The sequence below is a fragment of the Macaca nemestrina genome, chromosome 3 (genome assembly GCF_043159975.1).
Source record: "Macaca nemestrina isolate mMacNem1 chromosome 3, mMacNem.hap1, whole genome shotgun sequence".
NCBI classification, from domain to species: Eukaryota; Metazoa; Chordata; class Mammalia; order Primates; family Cercopithecidae; genus Macaca; species Macaca nemestrina.
The window spans coordinates 16,631,775-16,650,933 of record NC_092127.1 but is presented as its reverse complement, the minus strand read 5'-3'; the positions used below and the strand labels follow the sequence as shown (position 1 = coordinate 16,650,933).

General features: G+C 42.8%; 2 protein-coding genes and 1 long non-coding RNA gene across 5 annotated transcripts in view; 2 read left to right on the top strand and 1 right to left on the bottom strand.

The window, feature by feature from the left end:
- Positions 1 to 894: 894 nt before the first annotated feature.
- Positions 895 to 18,265, bottom strand: LOC112424024 (uncharacterized). Of its 2 annotated transcripts, none has more exons than XR_003014664.2 (6): positions 18,130 to 18,265; positions 16,334 to 16,489; positions 15,049 to 15,193; positions 14,537 to 14,711; positions 14,318 to 14,431; positions 895 to 13,540 (listed from the first exon to the last, which is right to left on the bottom strand). It is a non-coding gene; the product is annotated as an uncharacterized lncRNA (long non-coding RNA). The 2 variants fall into 2 exon arrangements; XR_003014663.2 differs by lacking the exon at positions 18,130 to 18,265 and adding an exon at positions 17,735 to 17,840.
- Positions 17,152 to 19,159, top strand: part of LOC105466671 (polypeptide N-acetylgalactosaminyltransferase 7) — a 152,836-nt gene continuing 150,828 nt past the window's right edge. For both annotated transcript variants that reach the window (XM_011715751.3, XM_011715750.3), the window contains exon 1: positions 17,152 to 17,350. In XM_011715751.3, coding sequence (XP_011714053.1) covers positions 17,225 to 17,350 — 126 coding nt within the window. In that variant the 5' untranslated portion in view covers positions 17,152 to 17,224. The remainder of the gene's footprint in view (positions 17,351 to 19,159) is intronic.
- Positions 17,527 to 19,159, top strand: part of LOC112424025 (uncharacterized) — a 21,800-nt gene continuing 20,167 nt past the window's right edge. The window contains exon 1 of the mRNA XM_071092822.1: positions 17,527 to 18,776. Within this exon, the coding sequence (XP_070948923.1) occupies positions 17,639 to 18,349 (711 nt within the window). The 5' untranslated portion in view covers positions 17,527 to 17,638 and the 3' untranslated portion in view covers positions 18,350 to 18,776. The remainder of the gene's footprint in view (positions 18,777 to 19,159) is intronic.

The window sequence follows — 19,159 nt, the reverse complement described above, 5'->3', positions numbered from 1 at the left end:
TCCCTTGCCCATTGTCTTTAGGATTGCCTCGAAAACCCTGGGTTTAGCTATTGCCTACTCTGGAATATTCACTCCAGCCATCCGGGTTTCTTCCTATCACTGTAACTCATCTCTGGCATTTTGGACATTCTCCTTTCCACTCCACCCCCTTGCCTGGGTAATATCTATGCATCTGCCAGTGTCCTCTTGAATGGCTCTTGTTCCAGGAAGCCTTTCTGGATCCACTAGAGTAGATTAGACATCACTAGGTGCCTCCAGCATCCAGTGCTGGATCATAAATATCTCTTATCATAGCATTCATCATATAAATTAATGTCTGCCTTCTCTGTGGACCTATAAACTTTGTGGAAAGCGGAGAATTCTTCTATCTTGTCTACCATCACATCTCTAGCGCTCATGTTCAATTTATAGTTAACGAAATCCAACAAACTAACCACGTCTTCAACTTGAAATAGGAAGCTCAGTAGAGTAAAGGGAACTCTAGACTGAGAGTCTGCAGAAATGGGTTTAAATCCTATTACTACTATGGTGTGGCTATCTGTTTTGACTCTAGTCCCTTTCTTCCCCTACAAAACAAGTTAAATAGCATAATTTAGTTTGCTCATTCATATCATAGTTTGTGAAGCTAAGAAATACAAACACTATTGTAAATCGAAGAGGGACACTTTGGTACCCTAGAGAAAAACTGCTGTCCACACAATGGGGCTAAAAAGGCCAACAATTGAACAACAGCCTTTTCCATGGAGCCTGTCCTTGGCTGTGCAGTTGGAACTGCTTGCAGCGTAGTTGGCTGGGTCTGCCTCTTTGCTTCGCTCGGATGCATCAACCTGGTGATTCCTCCAGCCTATTCACCGAAGGGGGCCGAGGGGCACATCATCTGTTGTCTCCCTGGCAGTTTATGCAAGACAGAATCATTTATATAATTTTATTTATGAACTCTAGCCATTACACCTTGGCGTCAAAACAATGGAAATGTACATTTGTAGGTCTCAATGATTCCCATTTAAAGTTTAACGAGCTCAGTCAAAACAGGCTAAATTCACGATCTTTTATTTGTAACTTATATCCAATGTCACAAAAGACGAGGCTGTGTAGGGTAAGACACATATGAAACCAGCTCTTTAGATAATATGTGAAGACACTGTTGGAGAGGGAGAATGGCATGCCAGGACATGTGATCACTGCAGCTCGGTAAGGTAGAGGTCGGGGCTCCAGCATGTGCGATGTGGAGCGAACTGAACATTTATTATAGGCCTAAAGCCAGAGTGTCCCATTCCTCTATTTTCTTGTTCTTTCTCTTTATCTTGTAGATGTGCGAATATTTCTTTTTCATAAAAGGGGAAAAATCAATTCATAGTTCCTCACTAATAGGACAATACAGAAGATGGATATTTTTTCTTAGGTATCCTTTCTAATTATTCATTTTCTTGTTCAATAATTCAAATACACCCATAAATTGAATCACATGATGGAATGACTAGGTACAACAGAGAGTCAGTCACAGCTCATTCGTAATAATAATAAATAGCTCAGCCCATGTGTTCATAGCCATCAGTACACAGGGAAGGGCTTATTCCAAGTCTGTACTCCACAAGAATGCTAATGTTAGTTTATCAGTTGTTGTTTTATAAGATCCTGCATGGACTTTGCAGGTGCGGTTTGTGCTGAAGGTTTTAATTTGTTTTAAAAACACAGGAAAAATAAAATTATACAGGTTTTCCACCTTAACCTACCTAGTGTAACTTATTAATTCATTTGGTTTAATAACTACTTGGGTATGAATTGCAATTATTAGATTACTGACTTCACCGAGTCTTGCCTTGCTCCCAACCATTTCTTAATACTTAGCGTTAAGAAAATGAGACACTTAATCATAATAACCACAAAGTCAGAAATAACCTAGAAACAACATCCATATTTTCAGACATCCCATAAATCCCAAACAGGTCTCTATTGTAAGGATTTCCCCCAATCAATTCTACAAGTTCCTTTGTACTTTTTAAGTGTCTCAAAACCTAAAGCCTATTCTTTATCATCTAAAACAAACAAACAAACAAAAAACCCTTCATTCAAAGTGTAAAATTAATGATTAACCTTTTTTAATTTTGGTTGCTTATCTTCTCTGAGAAGAGGATTATGATCTCAAGAAATGGTAGTTACCTTTCTATTTTACTCACCTGAGCAAGGTACACATCAAAGCGATCTACTTTTAAAATGTTCCCTAATTAACCAACTTACTAAGTTTTGCCATAGGAACATTTTATGTCAGATCAGTGAACTTCCACTAAAAATGGGGTGGTGGGAGAGAGACAGAGTATTCATTGTTAAAAACAAAAAAAGCCAAAAAATCCTAAAACACTGGCATGCTTAAGAAAAAATCAGCCCATACAGCACCTGTTAAAGCGTTTACTTTTTGGTACCTATATATACATACATATACAAACATAAATGATGAAACTAGATCATAAATCATAAAAACTAGATGCCAGCTGGGCAAAACATATGATGTTCATGGTCCCCAAACACACAGAAGCTTGAACCTAAAACATTAAATAGGGAAGTACAATGTAAGTCAGTTATAAATCCTAAAATGTGGTAAACCTGGGGGTAAAAAGATGATTAAGTAGGTTGGGTGTGGCGGCTCACACCTGTAATCCCAGCACTTTGGGAGGCTGAGGCAGGTTGATCACTGGGGAGGTCAGGAGTTCAAGACCAGCCTGACCAACATGATGAAACCCCGTCTCTACTAAAAATACAAAAATTAGCTGGGTGAGGTGGTGGGTGCATATAATCCCAGCTACTTGGGAGGCTAAGGCAGGAGTATTGCTTCAACTCAGGAGGCGGAGGTTGCAGTGAGCCAAGATCACACCACTGCACTCCAGCCTGGGTGACACAGCGAGACTCCACCTCCACAAACATTTAAAATTTTGATAATTACACATTTATATTTTAATCTGTGTAGAAAAAATACACTGCTGTGATTTTACTGGTATTGCTGTTTAATACAATGCTAAATTTAGGTTTATAAAAAGTAAGAAATTTGAATGAAAAATATGAAAGCAATAGGATATTGCTAGTTTAGGTAGGACTGAAAATAGTATACATAGTACCAATATGAATAAAGTTCAGGAATCACAGGTAACTCACTAGTATTAATGCCACACTTACGGTATAAGTGTTATAAAACTGAAATCAAGGTAATTATATAGAGAAGAAAGTATGGTAATTTGGTTCATCAGTTATCACATTTTATTTGGTGTCACTAGGGAAATAACTTTCCTAACACTTTGTTCTTAGGCTATTTACACTTAATTATTCCATTCAATGGTACAATGATTCAATCAGTGAATACTTATTAAGCATCTACCAGGTGGACAAGGTCCTCTAATGGGTAATTTTAGGGAATACAGAAATATTTTTAAAAACACACCATTGTCTTTAAAAATTTTTTTGGTAATGCTCATTTTGAAAAGTAATAATTTCACTGTCAATAATGTAGGTACAGAAAAACATTAAGAATATTCCCAGCAATCCTACTGTTCAGATATAGATCAAAATGTTAATCGGTTATTTTTTAACAGTTGTTTGAAAAATGAAAATATGTAGATTTCTTTTATTAACAGAGTTAGAACCAGAGTGTGTTTAGCTTTGTATCATGTTTTCTTCTCCACTTAATGGTCTATTGTTTCCTTTACTAAATATTTTTTAAAACATAAAGGAACAGATACACTGTTTAATGATTCATCTACCAATAGGCATGTGGCTGAGTGCTGGTGCATAAAACTTGGGCAGAGGGACATTTCCTGCCTCTAGGCCTGACTCTTTAAAACATCTCCCAGGCTAGGCATGGGGGCTCACGCCTGTAATTCCCAGCACTTTGGGAGGCCGAGGGGGTGGATTGGCTGAGTCCTGGAGTTCAAAACCAGCCTGGGCAATATGGTGAAACCCAGTCTCTACTAAAATACAAAAAATTAGCCAGTCATGGCGGTGTGCGCCTGTAGTTCCAGCTACTTGGGAGACTGAGGCAGGAGAATTGCTTGAACCCGGGAGGCGGAGGTTGAGCCAAGATTGCGCCATTGCACTCAGCCTGGGCGACAGAGAGAAACTCTGCCTCAAAATAACAACAACAACACCACCACCACCACCACCACCACCACCACTTCCTAGTGATCCTGCATGTGCTCTTTTTCACCTTCCACTGCCAGGTAGCAGAAAAGCATCAGTGGAGAACTTTGACATCCCAGGAGATAGCTGATCTACCAAATGGAGAGAGTCCCTTCGCACCCCTCAGCAAACCCACAGAGAGAAATGGGCTGTGCTGTGATGAATTTTTATTGCATTAAGCCCCTGAAATTTCGGAGTCATCACAGCAATTATTCATTTATGTTCTTCTTGTAAGTCTTAAAATCTTCCAAACCTCCGTTCCCTTGTTTTGCAGTACTTTTTTTATGGGCCTGATTTTGATTTTTTTTTTTCTTTTAATCTCAGATGAAGACGTCTATCTAGTGGTCTCCTCATTGAGTGAATATACTTGATTTCACTTACTACCACTTCTGAAATCCAAGGTAGGAGAGTAGGTTGCCATGTACATCACCTAAGACAATTTTTTATGAAAGATTTATCTAATGTGATCCTACAGAATGTTCTCTTTCTCTGCCATCTATCTAGTTTTCTAACATTCTGCATCAAAAAGTCCATGAAAAGCTATAAGCTTCTTGATGTTCTCCAATCAGGGCACTGACGCTGTACTTTATAGTGCTTTGAGAGGATACTTCCCAGGATGCAATGAATGACTACATCTATGGGTGAACCACTAAAGGCTTTTGCTCCAAGAGTGACATGATTGAACTTATATTTTAGAAAAGTAACTCTGGTAGTGCTAGAAGTTATGGTTTTAAGAAACAGGATCCTAGAAGGTGGGGAAATGATAAAGGACACGGCAAGGGACCCTGAATCACAGCAGTGAGAAGAGATGCAAAAGTAAATACCAATGATAGAATGGTCTTGACTTGATAACAACTAAATCTGGGAGGAAAAAGTGGAGGAAGCTATGGAAGATGTCTCAGAAATGTCTTGTTCAAGTGTCAATGGCTAAATCAGAAGCCTACAAAGACCAGGTGACTCGGTGGGGAAATACATAAATTCCATTCTGGAAATGCCGACTTTGAAGTGCTAATGGAACATCCATTGAGAAATGTCCTGCAGGTCTAATGCTCAGAAAACAACCTGTGCCAAAAAAGTTTAGGTGTGGGGATTATTAACATAAGTCGAAGCCTTGTGAATGGGTTAGTCCAGGAAGAGATTAAAAACTGAGGAAAAGAAAAAGAACTGGAACGGACTAAATTCTAAATGACGCCTTGTTTCTAGAGATAGTAGAATTAGAGAAAGAGATAGAAAGAATAGATAGAAAGAGAAAGAACCTGGAGTCCAGAAACCAAGAGATGAGATAATTTCAATAATAATTCCAATATGCAATTTAACCCATTCAGAAACTAAAAAAAATTTTTAATTATATTTTTTATTTCTGGAAATTAGTTCTTTTCTCAATTTTACTCATATTTTCAGGCCTCTTTTTTCACTTCTTGAAATGTATTAAACATACTTATTTTACGTTCTATATCTGAAAACTGCACCTGCTAATTTTTTATGCATCATATTTTGCAGTTTGTGGTTTTTGCTGGCTCTCCCTTATGGCGTCTTGAGTGTTCAGTGATTGTCAACTGTGAGTAACTCACTGTTTTAGAGACCACATGAACAAAACATTTTTCAAAGCATGAGGTGAAGGGGTTCTTGCAAAAAGGATTTCTATTTGCTTTTCAGATGCCTGTGCCATTATTGGCCTGAAACCACTTTAAACTTATTGTACATTTTAAAATAAATAAGAGTATAATTGAAATGTTTATAACACAAAGAAATGATAAATGCTTGAGGTAATGGATACCCCATTTACCCTGATGTGATTATTACAACATCGTACTCGAGTATCAAAATATCTCATGTATGCTCTCTCTCTCTATGTATATATGGTGTATATATATGTGGTATATATATGTGGTGTATATATATACTATGTACCTGTGTAAATCGAAAATTAAAAATAAAAGAATAGGCTGGGTACAGTGGCTCACGCCTGTAATCCCAACACTTTGGGAGGCTGAGGCAGGGGAACACCTGAGCTCATGAGTTCAAGACCAGTTTGGGCAACATGGCAAAACCTCGTATCTACAAAAAACACAAAAATTAGCCAGGTGTGGTGGTGTGTGCCTGCAGTCCCAGCTACTTGGGAGGCTGAGGCGGGAGGGTTACTTGAGACAGGGAGGTCTAGACTGCAGTGAGCTGTAATTGCACCATTGCACTCCAGCCTGGGTAACAGAGTGAGAACCTCTCAAATAAATAAATAAATAAATAAATAAATTAATTAATAAAATAAAATAAAATAATAGAAAAAGAAACAACGATCCCTCCCCAAAAAAATCATTGATTTAAAGTTTTTCTAGCTATCCAGATAGTGTGAATTCCTCATGAGGGCCAATTTATGATTATGAATTTCTTAGATGATGGTGTGAATACATGTAGAGGGAGGTTTCTGTTCAAAAGGTGAGGGAATGAGTTAATTTTAGTTCTCTCTCACCTTGGGGTACAGCCCTTTGAGAATCCTGGTTTTGGCAGACCTATCTGGTTTTCCATTTTGGGGAGGGCTCTCAATTTGTTTTTTGTTCCCAAACTCACAAACTGAGAATATATATGATACTCAGGTTCCTCAGTTCTGGCCAAAGGCCTTAAGGTAGGAGCCAGCTTCAGTGCTCAGCTTACCTGCCTTATCAGTCTTTGACCTTAGCATTCTTTATTTTCTTGTTACGAATGGATGCATTTCATTTTTTTTTTTTTTTTTTCTGAGACAGAGTCTCACTTGGCCACCCAGGCCGGAGTGCAGTGGCGCGATCTCGGCTCACTGCAACCTCCACCTCCTGGATTCAAGCAATTCTCCTGCTTCAGCCTCCCAAGTAGCTGGGATTACAGGCGTGCACCACCGCCCCTGGCTTATTTTTGTATTCTTAGTAGAGATGGGTTTCACCACGTTGGCCAGGCTAGTCTTGAACTCCTGACCTTGTGATCTGCCTGCCTCGGCCTCCCAAAGTGTTGGGATTACAGGTGTGAGCCGCCACATCCAGCCTACTTAATCATCTTTTAACCCCCAGGTAAAAAGCCTATATTTTCAAATGCAACAACCTGTATTTAGAAATTAAATCTCCTATGCAACAGTGGTAGTTTAGGGGCCAGGACAACTGATCTGACAAAAACAACCAAAAATGCCAGGTAAAATATTTTTAAAATATTTTTAAGGCTGGGCGCAATGGCTCACGCCTATAATCCCAGCACTTTGGGAGGCCGAGGCAGGTGGATCACGAGGTCAGGAGTTTGAGACCAGCCTGGCCAACGTGGTGAAACCCAGTCTCTACTAAAAATACAAAATTAGCTAGCTGTGGTGGTGCATGCCTGTGACCCAACTACTTGGGAGGCTGAGGCAGGAGAATCGCTTGAACCTGGGAGGCAGAAGTTGCAGTGAGCTGAGATCGCGCCATTGTACTCCAGCCTGGGTGACAAGGGCGAAACTTCATCCCAAAATATATATATATACATATATATACACACACACATATATATATACACATATATATATATAAAAATATTATTTGATACATGAAAATCTAAACAAAGATGTTTAAGAAAATGCCAAGTAATTGCTTGCATAGTTTATTTAAACAATGTGTGATGCCGGAGCATTCTGAGTTTGCTTTTGCTTTATTTTTTTAGGTTATTAATTTAACTACTTATAGAGAACCAAAACAGCAAGCCTAATTAGTTGGAACTATAATAGCTGAAGAATAATCAGCATGCATCCCCATTCTGACAAGTAGTCTACCCACCTCTACTGTTACAAACCTACTCTATGCTACCACAATAGCCTCCTAACTGGTCCTTGCTTTTGTCTTTTTCTTTTCTAAACCAAACCCAGAAGCCAGAGGCTGTGATCCTATTTAGATGTAAGTTAGATGATGCCACCTCTGCACCAAAGTCTCTGATGTCTTCCCCTGTCACTCTAAATAAGTGCCACTGTCTTTACTATGATCTAATGCTCTCCCTTCGCTTTCTCAGCTACAGTTGTCCTTATGTCCTTGCTTTTCCTCAAACAAGCAGGAACATTCTTGCTTAAGGGCCTCACATTTGCTGCTCCTTGTGCTTGGAGCCATCTCCCTTCAGGTACATATTTGGCTGTGCCCTCATCTCCAGGTCTCGTTCAAATATTATCTTCTCAGACTATGTAAAATGGAAACCTCCCCTCACCCCTCTCCAGCATTCCACATTCCATTTCCCTGACTTATTTCTCTCCATTGCATTTATCTTCTAACATGCTATCTAAATGAATGAGTTAACCTTTGTATACTCTTAGAACAAGGCTTGGCACATGGTGATATAGCAGTTTATTCAATAACGATATGTAACAATATACATATTTGGCTTATTGTCTGACTCTATGGGGACAAGGATTTTGGCTTTTACTTTATTGCTATATCTCCAGCATCTAGAACAATGACTAGCACATGACACATGCTCAAAAAGTGTTGAATAGAAATATCTAAAAATACACAAGATTATAGAAAAGAATTCCATTTGTTAAAAATCATTTTATATGGTTCGAAAAAAGAAGTTATCCCATAAAACCAAGTCCTCAAAGATCACTCTCCAAAAAGAAATGTAATTAAAATTCAAATTTCATAGCTCTTTGCAGTATGCCAAAAGGTACATTTACCTAAATGGCAGTATTTTGAGCTCCCCCGAAGATCAGCACTCTTAGCTCACAACTCTCTGTTGTGGCTCTCCAAATAGGTTTTTAATACAGAGTCACACGTTCAAATAAAAGAGAAAATGTACTTGTCATTGTTCAGTTGTTACAAACTAAAGAAAGGGTGAAATTTCTGGACACTAGCAAGATGTCATAGTTGGGAAGTAAAAGTTTTGAAATTAACAGATCTGTAGTCCCTGTCCAGCCTCTTAATTCCTGGAACATTTGGGAAAACCTCTCGCATCATAATCTCTCTGTAGTCTGAACCTCAGTTTCTTTATTTGTGTGTAACTGTTTATCTTGTCTCAAATGCCTAAAAAGGCTTGTAGGCATAGTCCATTACTAATTTTCAATTTTATAAAAATTAATCAAAAAACAGAAGATGGTCAAGCACAGGAATGTCCCCTTCTCCTTGACTTTTTTTCCTGTCCACACATCTTCACACATCTCCAGGGATTCTGCTTATCCAGCTATGCCCAATGTAGTTTAGCCAAACCTCTCATTTTACATATGGCAGCATGGGTTATCTGTCCTTTTCACTGACATAGATTCTTTCTATTTCATTCCTGTTGTGTCAAAGTTATGCTCTAAGAGATAACCAGTATTAACAAGAGAGAGGCTAGTTTGTCTTACAGGTTCCCACAATAAAGAATGTCAGGTTCTAGGCATAGTTAGATAAGCAGGATCTCTGGAAGGATGTGATAACAAATTGATAACTGTCTGAAACTAGTCTGCTTGCTGATGCGGAGGTTTATGTGCACAAACTGTAAGAGGACTTACAGTAATACCTTGACAAATACCAGTTTTGAAGACTTCAGGTCATTTAACTAACCACACTGCTGAGAACCTGAGTCTTTCTTCAGTGCATTTCATACCTTAATTTTAAGAAATTTGAGCATTTGAAAGGAAATTAGAAATTTGAGTCTAGCCAAATCTCTTAATTTGCATACAGCAGGGCAAGTTCTGTAGCCCTTTCACTGACAGAGTTCCTTTCCATTCCACCCATTATTTACAAGTTATGCTCTAAGAGATTCTCAATAGTAACAGAGAGAGGCCAGTTTGTCTTGTAGGTACTGGGTTCCCACATAAAAGATGTGAGGTTCTGGGCAATGCATTTTCCCTTCAGTAAGTCGACAGGCAGTTTCAAATAGCTATCAGTTTATTATCTAGGAATTACAGTACTCATTTTGGTCAGGTAAAATGTAGAATACTGTACCCTTCTTTCCCAACACCCAAAATAAAGGCAAAACCATCTACCTATAAAATGCTTCTGCAAATCATTTAGATATCAGCTTTCAAGAGCTATTAAAGAATGCTTCTTAAATCAGAAGAAGACTGCTGAATTACAGAAGTCCAAAAAGAGTACCAAATTATGAAGAGGTGGTGTTCCACACTGTGAAATCTGAGGGCTTTTAAATTCATATTTTTGCTTATGCAACTCCTTTTTCCCCACGCTTAACAGTGAACACAGGAAATATATTTTCACTCGTTCAGTCTCTTAATACTGAGCATCTCTTCTTTGCCAAGCATGGTCAACATCTAGAGACACAATGCCAAATTTGAATATGGTCCTTGCCCTTAAGGAACTTGGTCTAGGCTGGGCACGGTGGCTCACACCTGTAATCCCAGGACTTTGGGAGACCGAGGCAGGCGGATCATGAGGTCAAGAGATTGAGACCATCCTGGCCAACATGGTGAAACCCCATCTCTACCAAAAATACAAAAATCAGCTGGGCGTGGTGGCTCACGCCTGTAGTCCCAGGTACTCAGGAGGCTGAGGTAGGAGAACTGCTTGAACCTGGGAGGTAGAGGTTGCAGTGAGCTGAGATGGCACCATTGCACTCCAGCCTGGCAACAGAGCAAGACTCCATCTCAAAAAAAAAAAAAAAAAAAAGAAAGAAACTTGGTCTAATGAAGGTGACAACTGAATAAACAATTATAGAGTTCTATATGCTCTGAGGGAGAACTTAACAGGGTGCTTTGAAAGCATGAAGCAGGGTCTTCTAACCTAGCAGTGGGGTGAGAGGCTGAAGACAATTAGAGGTTTCTGAAAGAACTGATGTATAAATTGAAATCTGAAGGATTATCAGGGAGTTCATGGGAGAGGGGTTGGTGTAAGAACTACAGAGGAGAGCGTTCTAAGCAAGAGAATAACACACACAAAGGTCTAAAAGTGAGAGTGAAGTTGGCCTATTTCAGAAATGGAGAGAAAATCAACATGGCTACAGTTTAAGTTGCAAAAGAGGGGATAACTGACCAGCCATGGGGCTGCAGAGGTAAGCAGAGTCAAGCTCACAAAGGCTTTGTAATAAATGGAGGAGTCTGGGCTTAAATCTAAGAGCAATGGGAAGTTGTTGAAGAGGTTTTAAACAAGAGTGGTAAGAGACAAAGTCCGTTTCAATCACCTCTTAAATAGTTAGATCAGAAGAGCACTTCTGAATTATGGGAGTCCAAAAACAGTACCAAATTATGAAGAGGTAGTGTTCTATGATGTGAAATCCGAGGGCTTTTAAATAAGTAGTTTTGCTTTCAAAACACTGTAGGAGACTCTTAACCTCGTCAAATGGAAGCCCTTGACAACAGTCCTTTATTCCAGATGAGCACAACTCAGGAATTATCCATCTCAAGCTTATGATAGAAATAGTACCCCATGTCAGAAAAAAAGTACAAAAGCAGGATTTTACTTCATAGTATTCCACATGAAAGCACAAATTTAAGTCTCAATCACACATCAACATCATAGGAAAATCTCAGAATTTCAGTATTGGAAAGAATGTTAAAGATCATTTGGTCCAACACCTTCATTTTACAGATGAACGCAGTATACAGAGTATTTCTTATACAAGACTGTGGATTCTTTCTTGGGCTCTCTCTCCCTCAGATCTTTCATGAAGGGGGTAAGTCAGCTTGCCTTGCCATGAGTAGCCTATGGAGAAGCCTAGGTGACAAGGAACTGAAGCCTCCCACCGCCTGCCAGTGAGGAACTGAGGCCTGCTTGCTGGCCATGTGGATGAACTTGACAGCAAATTCTCCAGGCCCAGATGGTTATGATGGTAGTCCCGGATGACAGTCTGGCAAGAACCTCATGAGAGACCCTGAGCCAGACCACCTTGTTAAGCCACTCTTAGATTCCTGACTTCGGAAACTGTGTGAAATAAATGTTTGTTGTTTGTAAGTGCTAAACTGGAGTAATTTGTTAAGCAGTAAGAGGTAACTAATGAACAGTACACAAAATTAAAAAATTTTTAACAAACACTATGTTCTCCTTGATATCTAAATAGTAATTATTTTCTAAACAATAAAATGTATCTTCCTTTAAAGATACTACCAATGGTGCTCTTCTTCTTTGAAAAGAAGTGATTAAATGGCTTATAGAATGGTGATAGGATATTTAGTAATTTAGAGGTCATTGACACTAATTTAACCTGAGTTCTTGGCAACCAGACATAATTAATATTTAAATTTGTTTGCAAATAATTCCCTACGGGTACATGTTCCCATTTTAATGCAGCTGTTATTTTTTAAATCTCTGTACATACAAAAATATGAACTTAAATTAAAACTACCCTTTCTTCTTGGTTCTGAGTAGCCTCAGTAGGATGCTGAGTAAGGGGGAAACAACAGCCTATCAGTTGATGACGATAAACATGTATAAAATAATCACTTTTCTAATTTAATAAAACCTCCAAAGTTTTATCCTTGGAAGATAAACCTCCCAGTGGGGAGGAGTAGCAATTGAAGTAAACTTGGTCCCTCTTCTAAGTTTCATCTGCCTTTTATATTTTCAATCCCATTATTCATTCAACATTCCATCAAGAAATACTCACTGAGCCCTTTCCACATACCAGACACGAATAACAATAACGAACTAGATAGACAAGGCTCCACCTTCATGTACATTTTTATCTGGGTGTAGGAAAAAGAAATTAAGCCATTACAATATAGTGGTAATCAATAGGGAAGAAGTAGAGGGTGCAGTGGAAGCACCTAGCAGGATACCTACCCTAGTACATTGGTGGGAAGAGATATAGGGGTGTGGAGTGGGAAATATGAGAGAGTCTAGAAAAAGCTTTTTGTAACTGACATCTAAGCGTAATGTTAAGACGTCAGAAGGTATTTCAGGCAAAAAGAACTCCCTGTACAAAGGCCTGAAGGTAAGTGAGTTACATTTAGAAACTTAGAAGTTCAGCTTGGCTGCAGCATAGCATTGGGGTAGTGTAGCCCCAAAATGGGTACAATTCCTTCTGGTGGGCTTCCCTGTAACCGAGCTGACATGGTGGAGAAATTAAAAAATAACAAAGCTTTAGGCTCTGACCTCTTGCACATTACACTGCCTGAAAACATTTATCTTCCAGACCCAGAAGGCCAGTCAGTCTGGCAAGAATTCTGAGGTTGGAAAAACCTGCTTTGAATCCCAGCTTGAGAGCAGTAATATCCACATCAGGTTGTGTAGAGGTTAGGTGAAATAATTAATGTGAAGCATCTTACACTCACTAGGTGCTCAAATAATTCTCTCCCTTCAGTTACCTTGCTTCTGAGCCCCCAGCTGGACTCTGAGCTGAGGGCACCATGTCACCATCCACCACACATGACCCCATGACTTGGCAGAGGACGATGCTTCTCTTGGCCATCTCTATGTCCATCTCATTCAGTTGTAGTCTCTATCCTCTTCCTTAGTGACTATTATCCCAGGAACTGCAGCATTCATAAAACAAGAATTATAGCCACACACACCTGAGGCTTGTTCCATTACACTAATTGTACTTTATATTTGTATATGTACTTGACCTCAATTATTCCTTTTGAGAACATTGTGAGGTTGAGTATTGTAATCACTATTTGGCAGATAAAAGCCCTAGGTTCAGAGTGGCATGTGATTTATCTTGACCTAAGCTTTGAATGTAGCTCCTCATTTTCTAAACAAGTTCTGTCAACCCTACAAAGGCTGCCTCCCAGCAAATACTGCAATGGGCATATGTTTTAAGGTATATTGCACTTTTTTTAAACTTTTAAGTTCAGGGGTACATGTGCAGGTTTGGTACATAGGTAAACTTGTGTTATGGGGGTTTGTACAGATTATTTCATCACCCAGGTATTAAGCCTAGTACTCACATTAGTTATTTTTCCTGATCCTCTCCCTCCTCCCAACCTCCACCCTTCAATAGGCCCCAGTGTGTGTTGTTCCCCTCTATGTGTCCATGTGTTCTCATCATTTAGCTCCCACTTGTAAGTGAGAACATGCAGTATTTCGTTTTCTGTTCCTGTGTTAATTTACTTGCAGTTTCTTTTAAAAGTTATTAGGACTCAGAGAAACATAAACTTTTACAACTATATACCTATTCATCAATATACAACTGTATAACTATATACTCTTTCACACATATTTTAAGTTCTCTATGTGTAAAACTAAAGGTAGGGGGTGGTAGTGGTGGCAGGATGTTCTCAGAATGCTAGGACCTTCAAAGGACTAACCATTCTCAATACTTTGATGATAGGTATCACTTTCCATTTGCATACTTGCCCAGCTATGGTCATAACAGTAAAAATAAAGCTTCCTGCCTTCTTAAGAATACAAAACTGTCTCCCCTGTGAAAATAACACAAGTGAAAGATTTAATTATTCACGTGGACTTCAGCTGCTGATTTCAAATGGAATTATTCTCTTATGATCACAAGATGCCTTGTAAGTTACCTGTTTCAAGCCCAGTCTCTGCCTAGGGAACTGTCTCCTATAAAAAGGAGTCCAGGTGGGCCATGGTGGCTCTGCTTGTAATACCAGCATCTTGGGAGGCCAAAAAGGGAGGATCGCTGGAGGCCGGGAGTTTGAGACGAGCCTTGACAACAGGACCAGACAACAGACCCTGTGTCTACAAAAAATTAAAAAAAAAAATTAGCTGGGCATGATGACTCACACCTGTAGTCCTAGCTACTGGGAGGTTGAGGTGGGAAGATCACTTGAGCCCAGGAGTTCCAGACTGCAGTGAGCTATGGATGTGCCACTGCACTCCAGTCTGGGTGATAGAGCAAGACCCCGACTCAAAAATTAAATAAAAAAGAAAAGGAGTCCACCTCACTTCTGAACAGTTCAAGTTGAGTCCATAAATGAGCCTATTCCTGCTTTCCAAAGTTATCTATATAAGACTTTTCCCAAGCCCCCCACCTTGCTTCCTTTCAGTGTTTCTCCAAAGGTGGTACCCAGATTACCTGGGTCAAAAATCACCAGGGTACTGATTAACAGGAGATTCCTGGGTCCCAGCGCTGACCTGAATCATCACCAAGAAATGGTTCATTCGCTTTTTATATCACATTACCTAGCAGATTCATACTTCATGAATTACACACTCTAGATCTGTCACACACAAAAAAGTGGTCTTAGGTGAAATCTCTCATCTTCTACTCAAAACAACTGGTTTTAACCTAAGGGGCTGATACAAATGCTAAGTCAAGCAGTGATTTGTGTTTTAAACTTGACAGTCCCTCTACCAGGTACTCTATATAGTGGACTTTTCCACAATACGATGTACAATCATTCAGCCAACCAATAATACACCTAACTACAGTCCATTCTGCATTTCTGGAACCATGCTGTTCATGAGGATATCACTTCAGATATTGTGTGGAAATTCTGAAATTGTGGCATCTACAGAACCCCCCGATATACTAGCCATTGTAAGCCAAGCCAAAAAGCACATGAAGGTAGTTTGGTACAATTCTTTATCTATCTTGATGACTGAAATAACTGGGTTTTGTTTTAAAGCAAAAAACTTGCAGATATGAGACAGTATGAGAAAAAAGAATCAGCTTTCACCATCTGAAAACTTAGGATAGCCTGGGTGCAGTGGCTCACACCTGTAATCCCAGCACTTTGGGAGGCCGAGACAGGTGGATTGCCTGAGCTCAGGAGTTCGAGACCAGCGTGGGCAACACCGTGAAACCTCGTCTCTACTAAAATACAAAAAAAAAAAAAATTAGCCGGGCATGGCGGTGTGCACCTGTAGTCCCAGCTACTCGGGAGGCTGAGGCAGGAGAATTGCTTGAACCCAGGAGGTGGAGGTTGCAGTGAGCCGAGATCGTGCCACTGCACTCTACTCCGGCCTGGGCAACAGAGCGAGAGACTCTATCTCCCCCAAAACAAACAAAAAAACAAACAAACAAACAAACAATCAAAAAAACAACAAAACTTACGATAAAATCTTAAAACGTTTTGTTCGATTTAAATTAGCAGTTTAGGGTATAAGTACACTGATAATGTAATCACATACACTCTGATATAAAGGTATAGACATCTTTATTGGGAGATATGGGCAGAAAAATTATTTCCTCAGGGTGGGGCATTTGGCCAAACATTTGCCAATATCCTTTCCTGTGTAATTTAGGTAACACAGGCAGAAAAGGCGTTTGAAAAGCAGAGATCAAGTGGCAAAAACCAGGTCTGAGGGAGGCAATGAGGGTGGAGCTGAAATGCATGGTCCTTGGATTTGAAACTTACCAGCCCGTGAACAAGGTTGGTATTGCTTTTGGCGTAAGACGACAGCCTTTCTTTTCATTAGCTCAAGAGAAAGAAATACCAGCTTTCCAAGTGAGCTCCTCCAATTCAGTGATATTTGCACATCTCACCTGGGCCTTTCGGTTACAAATTCACCACCTTAAGGAGCTGTGTGAAAAAGCAAGAACAATCAATAAAAAAGGAAAAAAAAAAAAAAAAGCCTTCAGCTATAAATCAGCCACGTGGAGCTGCTGCAGCAGCAGCGGTAGTCCTACTTCCTGGTTGGCTTCCTGAAAGCCTCTCGTCAGGGCGCTCAGGGAAGTGGGTCTAAGGGAGAGGTGCAGAGAAGAGCGACCCCAGGTCCAACGGAGGGGGCGGTGGGCCAGGGGATCCCGGGGGGCACAGGCGTTAAGGACGGAGTTATGGTCCATAATTACAATAAAAGTTTGGGGATCTGAAAGCTTTAAGGAGCTGAGCTGTAGGGCAAAGGCTAAGGACCAGACCTGGGGAAAGTGCAAGTTACTTGCAAGGTAGCAGGGGACTGTGAAGGGGGCTCGCGTGGAGAGCAGGGGACTGCGGATCTGGAAGGGGGCAGGTAGACAGGAAGGCAGCCTGGAAGAGCGAGGCACACGGGTCAGCCGGAGCTCTGCGGTGGCCGCCGGAGGGGAGGGGGCCGCGGGGAGGGGCGAAGGAAAGAGCCCGGGGAAAGGTATAGCCGAGGGGAGTTCCGGATCTGGAGCTGGAAAGGGCAGGCAGCGGAGAGGGCGGCAGCGGTAGCGGTAGGGGTGGGGGAAAGAGGAGGAGGAGGAGGAGAGCCGGAGGAGGGGGAAGGAGGGAGGGGAGAGCGGTGGCGGCGGCTGCGCCGGGCTGTGAGTCTCTCGCCGCCGGAGGAAGATGAGGCTGAAGATTGGGTTCATCTTACGCAGTTTGCTGGTGGTGGGAAGCTTCCTGGGGCTAGTGGTCCTCTGGTCTTCCCTGACCCCGCGGCCGGACGACCCAAGCCCGCTGAGCAGGATGAGGGTGAGTGACCCGCCCGGCCCCCTCCGGCGGCAGCGACCGGCAACTTGTTTTGTTTGCCCGCGTGTGGAGGGAGCAGGGGGCGGCGGGGTCGCGGCACGGCGTGGGCACCGCAGCTCCGCAGGTGGTGCTGGAGCAGCGCGGGCCGAAGGGGTGCCGAGCCCCGCGCACCCCGACCCCCTGTCCGCCGCCGGCCCGCCCCCTCGCCGCCCCTTCCTCCGCTCTTCCCCGCCCCGGGCTCCGCCGCCGACACCCGCGCTGCGGCGGTAGCGGCTCGGGCGGCCGCTCTCCATGCCGGGACTGCGGGCGGAGCTGGGGAAGAGCCGGGTCCCGGGGGCCGCGGCCGCCGGGCGTCCCACTCTTGGGAGCCGGGACCACAGCACTCACGGCCGGTGTATGCGGGGTTGGTCCAGGCTGCGGCCTGTGGCGCGTGCAGGCCTGAAGGAGGCGAGATGCCGCTGTCGCCACCGCTGGTCCGATGGACCAGGCCCCTCGGTCCAGCCTCCCCTCCCGCCGCCACCGCTCGTTTGGGGGTGTTCGCAGCCCCGGGCTCCCCCGGCCCGCCCGCCGGGGAGTAGGAGGGCGATGGCGCCCCGCCTCCGGCTCTTACGGAGAGCGCGCCTCCCCCTCAACTCCGGCGGCGGGGAGCTGGGGTGCGATGCGCGGCCGAGGCCTCGTCCGGACCGCTGGTCCCCCTCGTGTTCCCAGGCAAGGGAGGGGCGGTTGGCCGGAGATGCCGGAGGGGCGTCCCCGCCCCGCCGGCCGCCCCCCGCCCTCAGCACCTGGGGAAGCCCCAGCTCTGGCAGCGCTCGGGCGCTGTCCGGGGGACAAGGAGCAGTTCCTCTTTCCCGGCTGCGGCAGGGCTGCTCGGGCCGGAAAACTAACTTGTGTCGGCGCCCGGCCACCCCGCCGCTCAGGCGGACGCCGAGGGGAGCCGCGGCGCGGAGCTCGCGGCAGCTCCGCTGGGACGCATTTGTCTGCCGCCCAGGGCGCGAGTGTTAGCGCTGACATTCCTTGGATTTGGAGGGTTTAGTCAGGCGCCTCGGAACATTAGTTACCCGGAGCCGCGCAGCGCGGGGAAGGGATCGAGGCCACTGCGGCTTCCCTGACCGGCAGCGGGCGGCGCGCACCGGCCTCGCCCGGAACCCTGACCTGCTTCCCCCCAGATGAACCGTTGCACCCCCTGCTTCCTCCTCCCTGAGCCTGGGACAGCCTACTGGGCCGGCTGCCAGTGGGGGTAGGAGAGGGTATGAGGGGCTCACGACCGCCGAGGCGGCGGGGCTGCCGGGGGAGTCGAGTCACTCACTCTGTTGTAAAGTGCTTTTTGTAAATGTGACCAGCATCGCTTCTATGTCATGTTTATTAACTTTCCTTCTGGAAAGTTAGCATCAAGAAGTTGGGCGAAAAGGCTTGTGGTGTCCTTTCAAGAGTAAGAATCCTAGGAGGAGATCCCATTATCAGCTCTTTGCCTATATCATGAGATTAGATGTAATCTGTAAATTTTAGTATTTGAAGTCTCTACAGCAGTGGAATCCCTTTGTAATATCTGGGATAGATTCCCATCTAAGTCATCTAAATTGATGATAATAAAAAGTATCAGTTTTCCTTTTCAGTACGTTTGCGGTTTTAAGCTTCTCAGCTCATGGAGTGATGGTGATCTTTTTATGATTTTGCTCTCAATATGACTTACTGACAAAGGATAACTGAATACTGCAGTTGAAGATATTTGTTTTAAGTCATCAGATGGCTTTTTACATGTAGCTAGAAATGTTTAACCCCCTATTTTCTGGTAGAGAAACTGACAAAACTAGC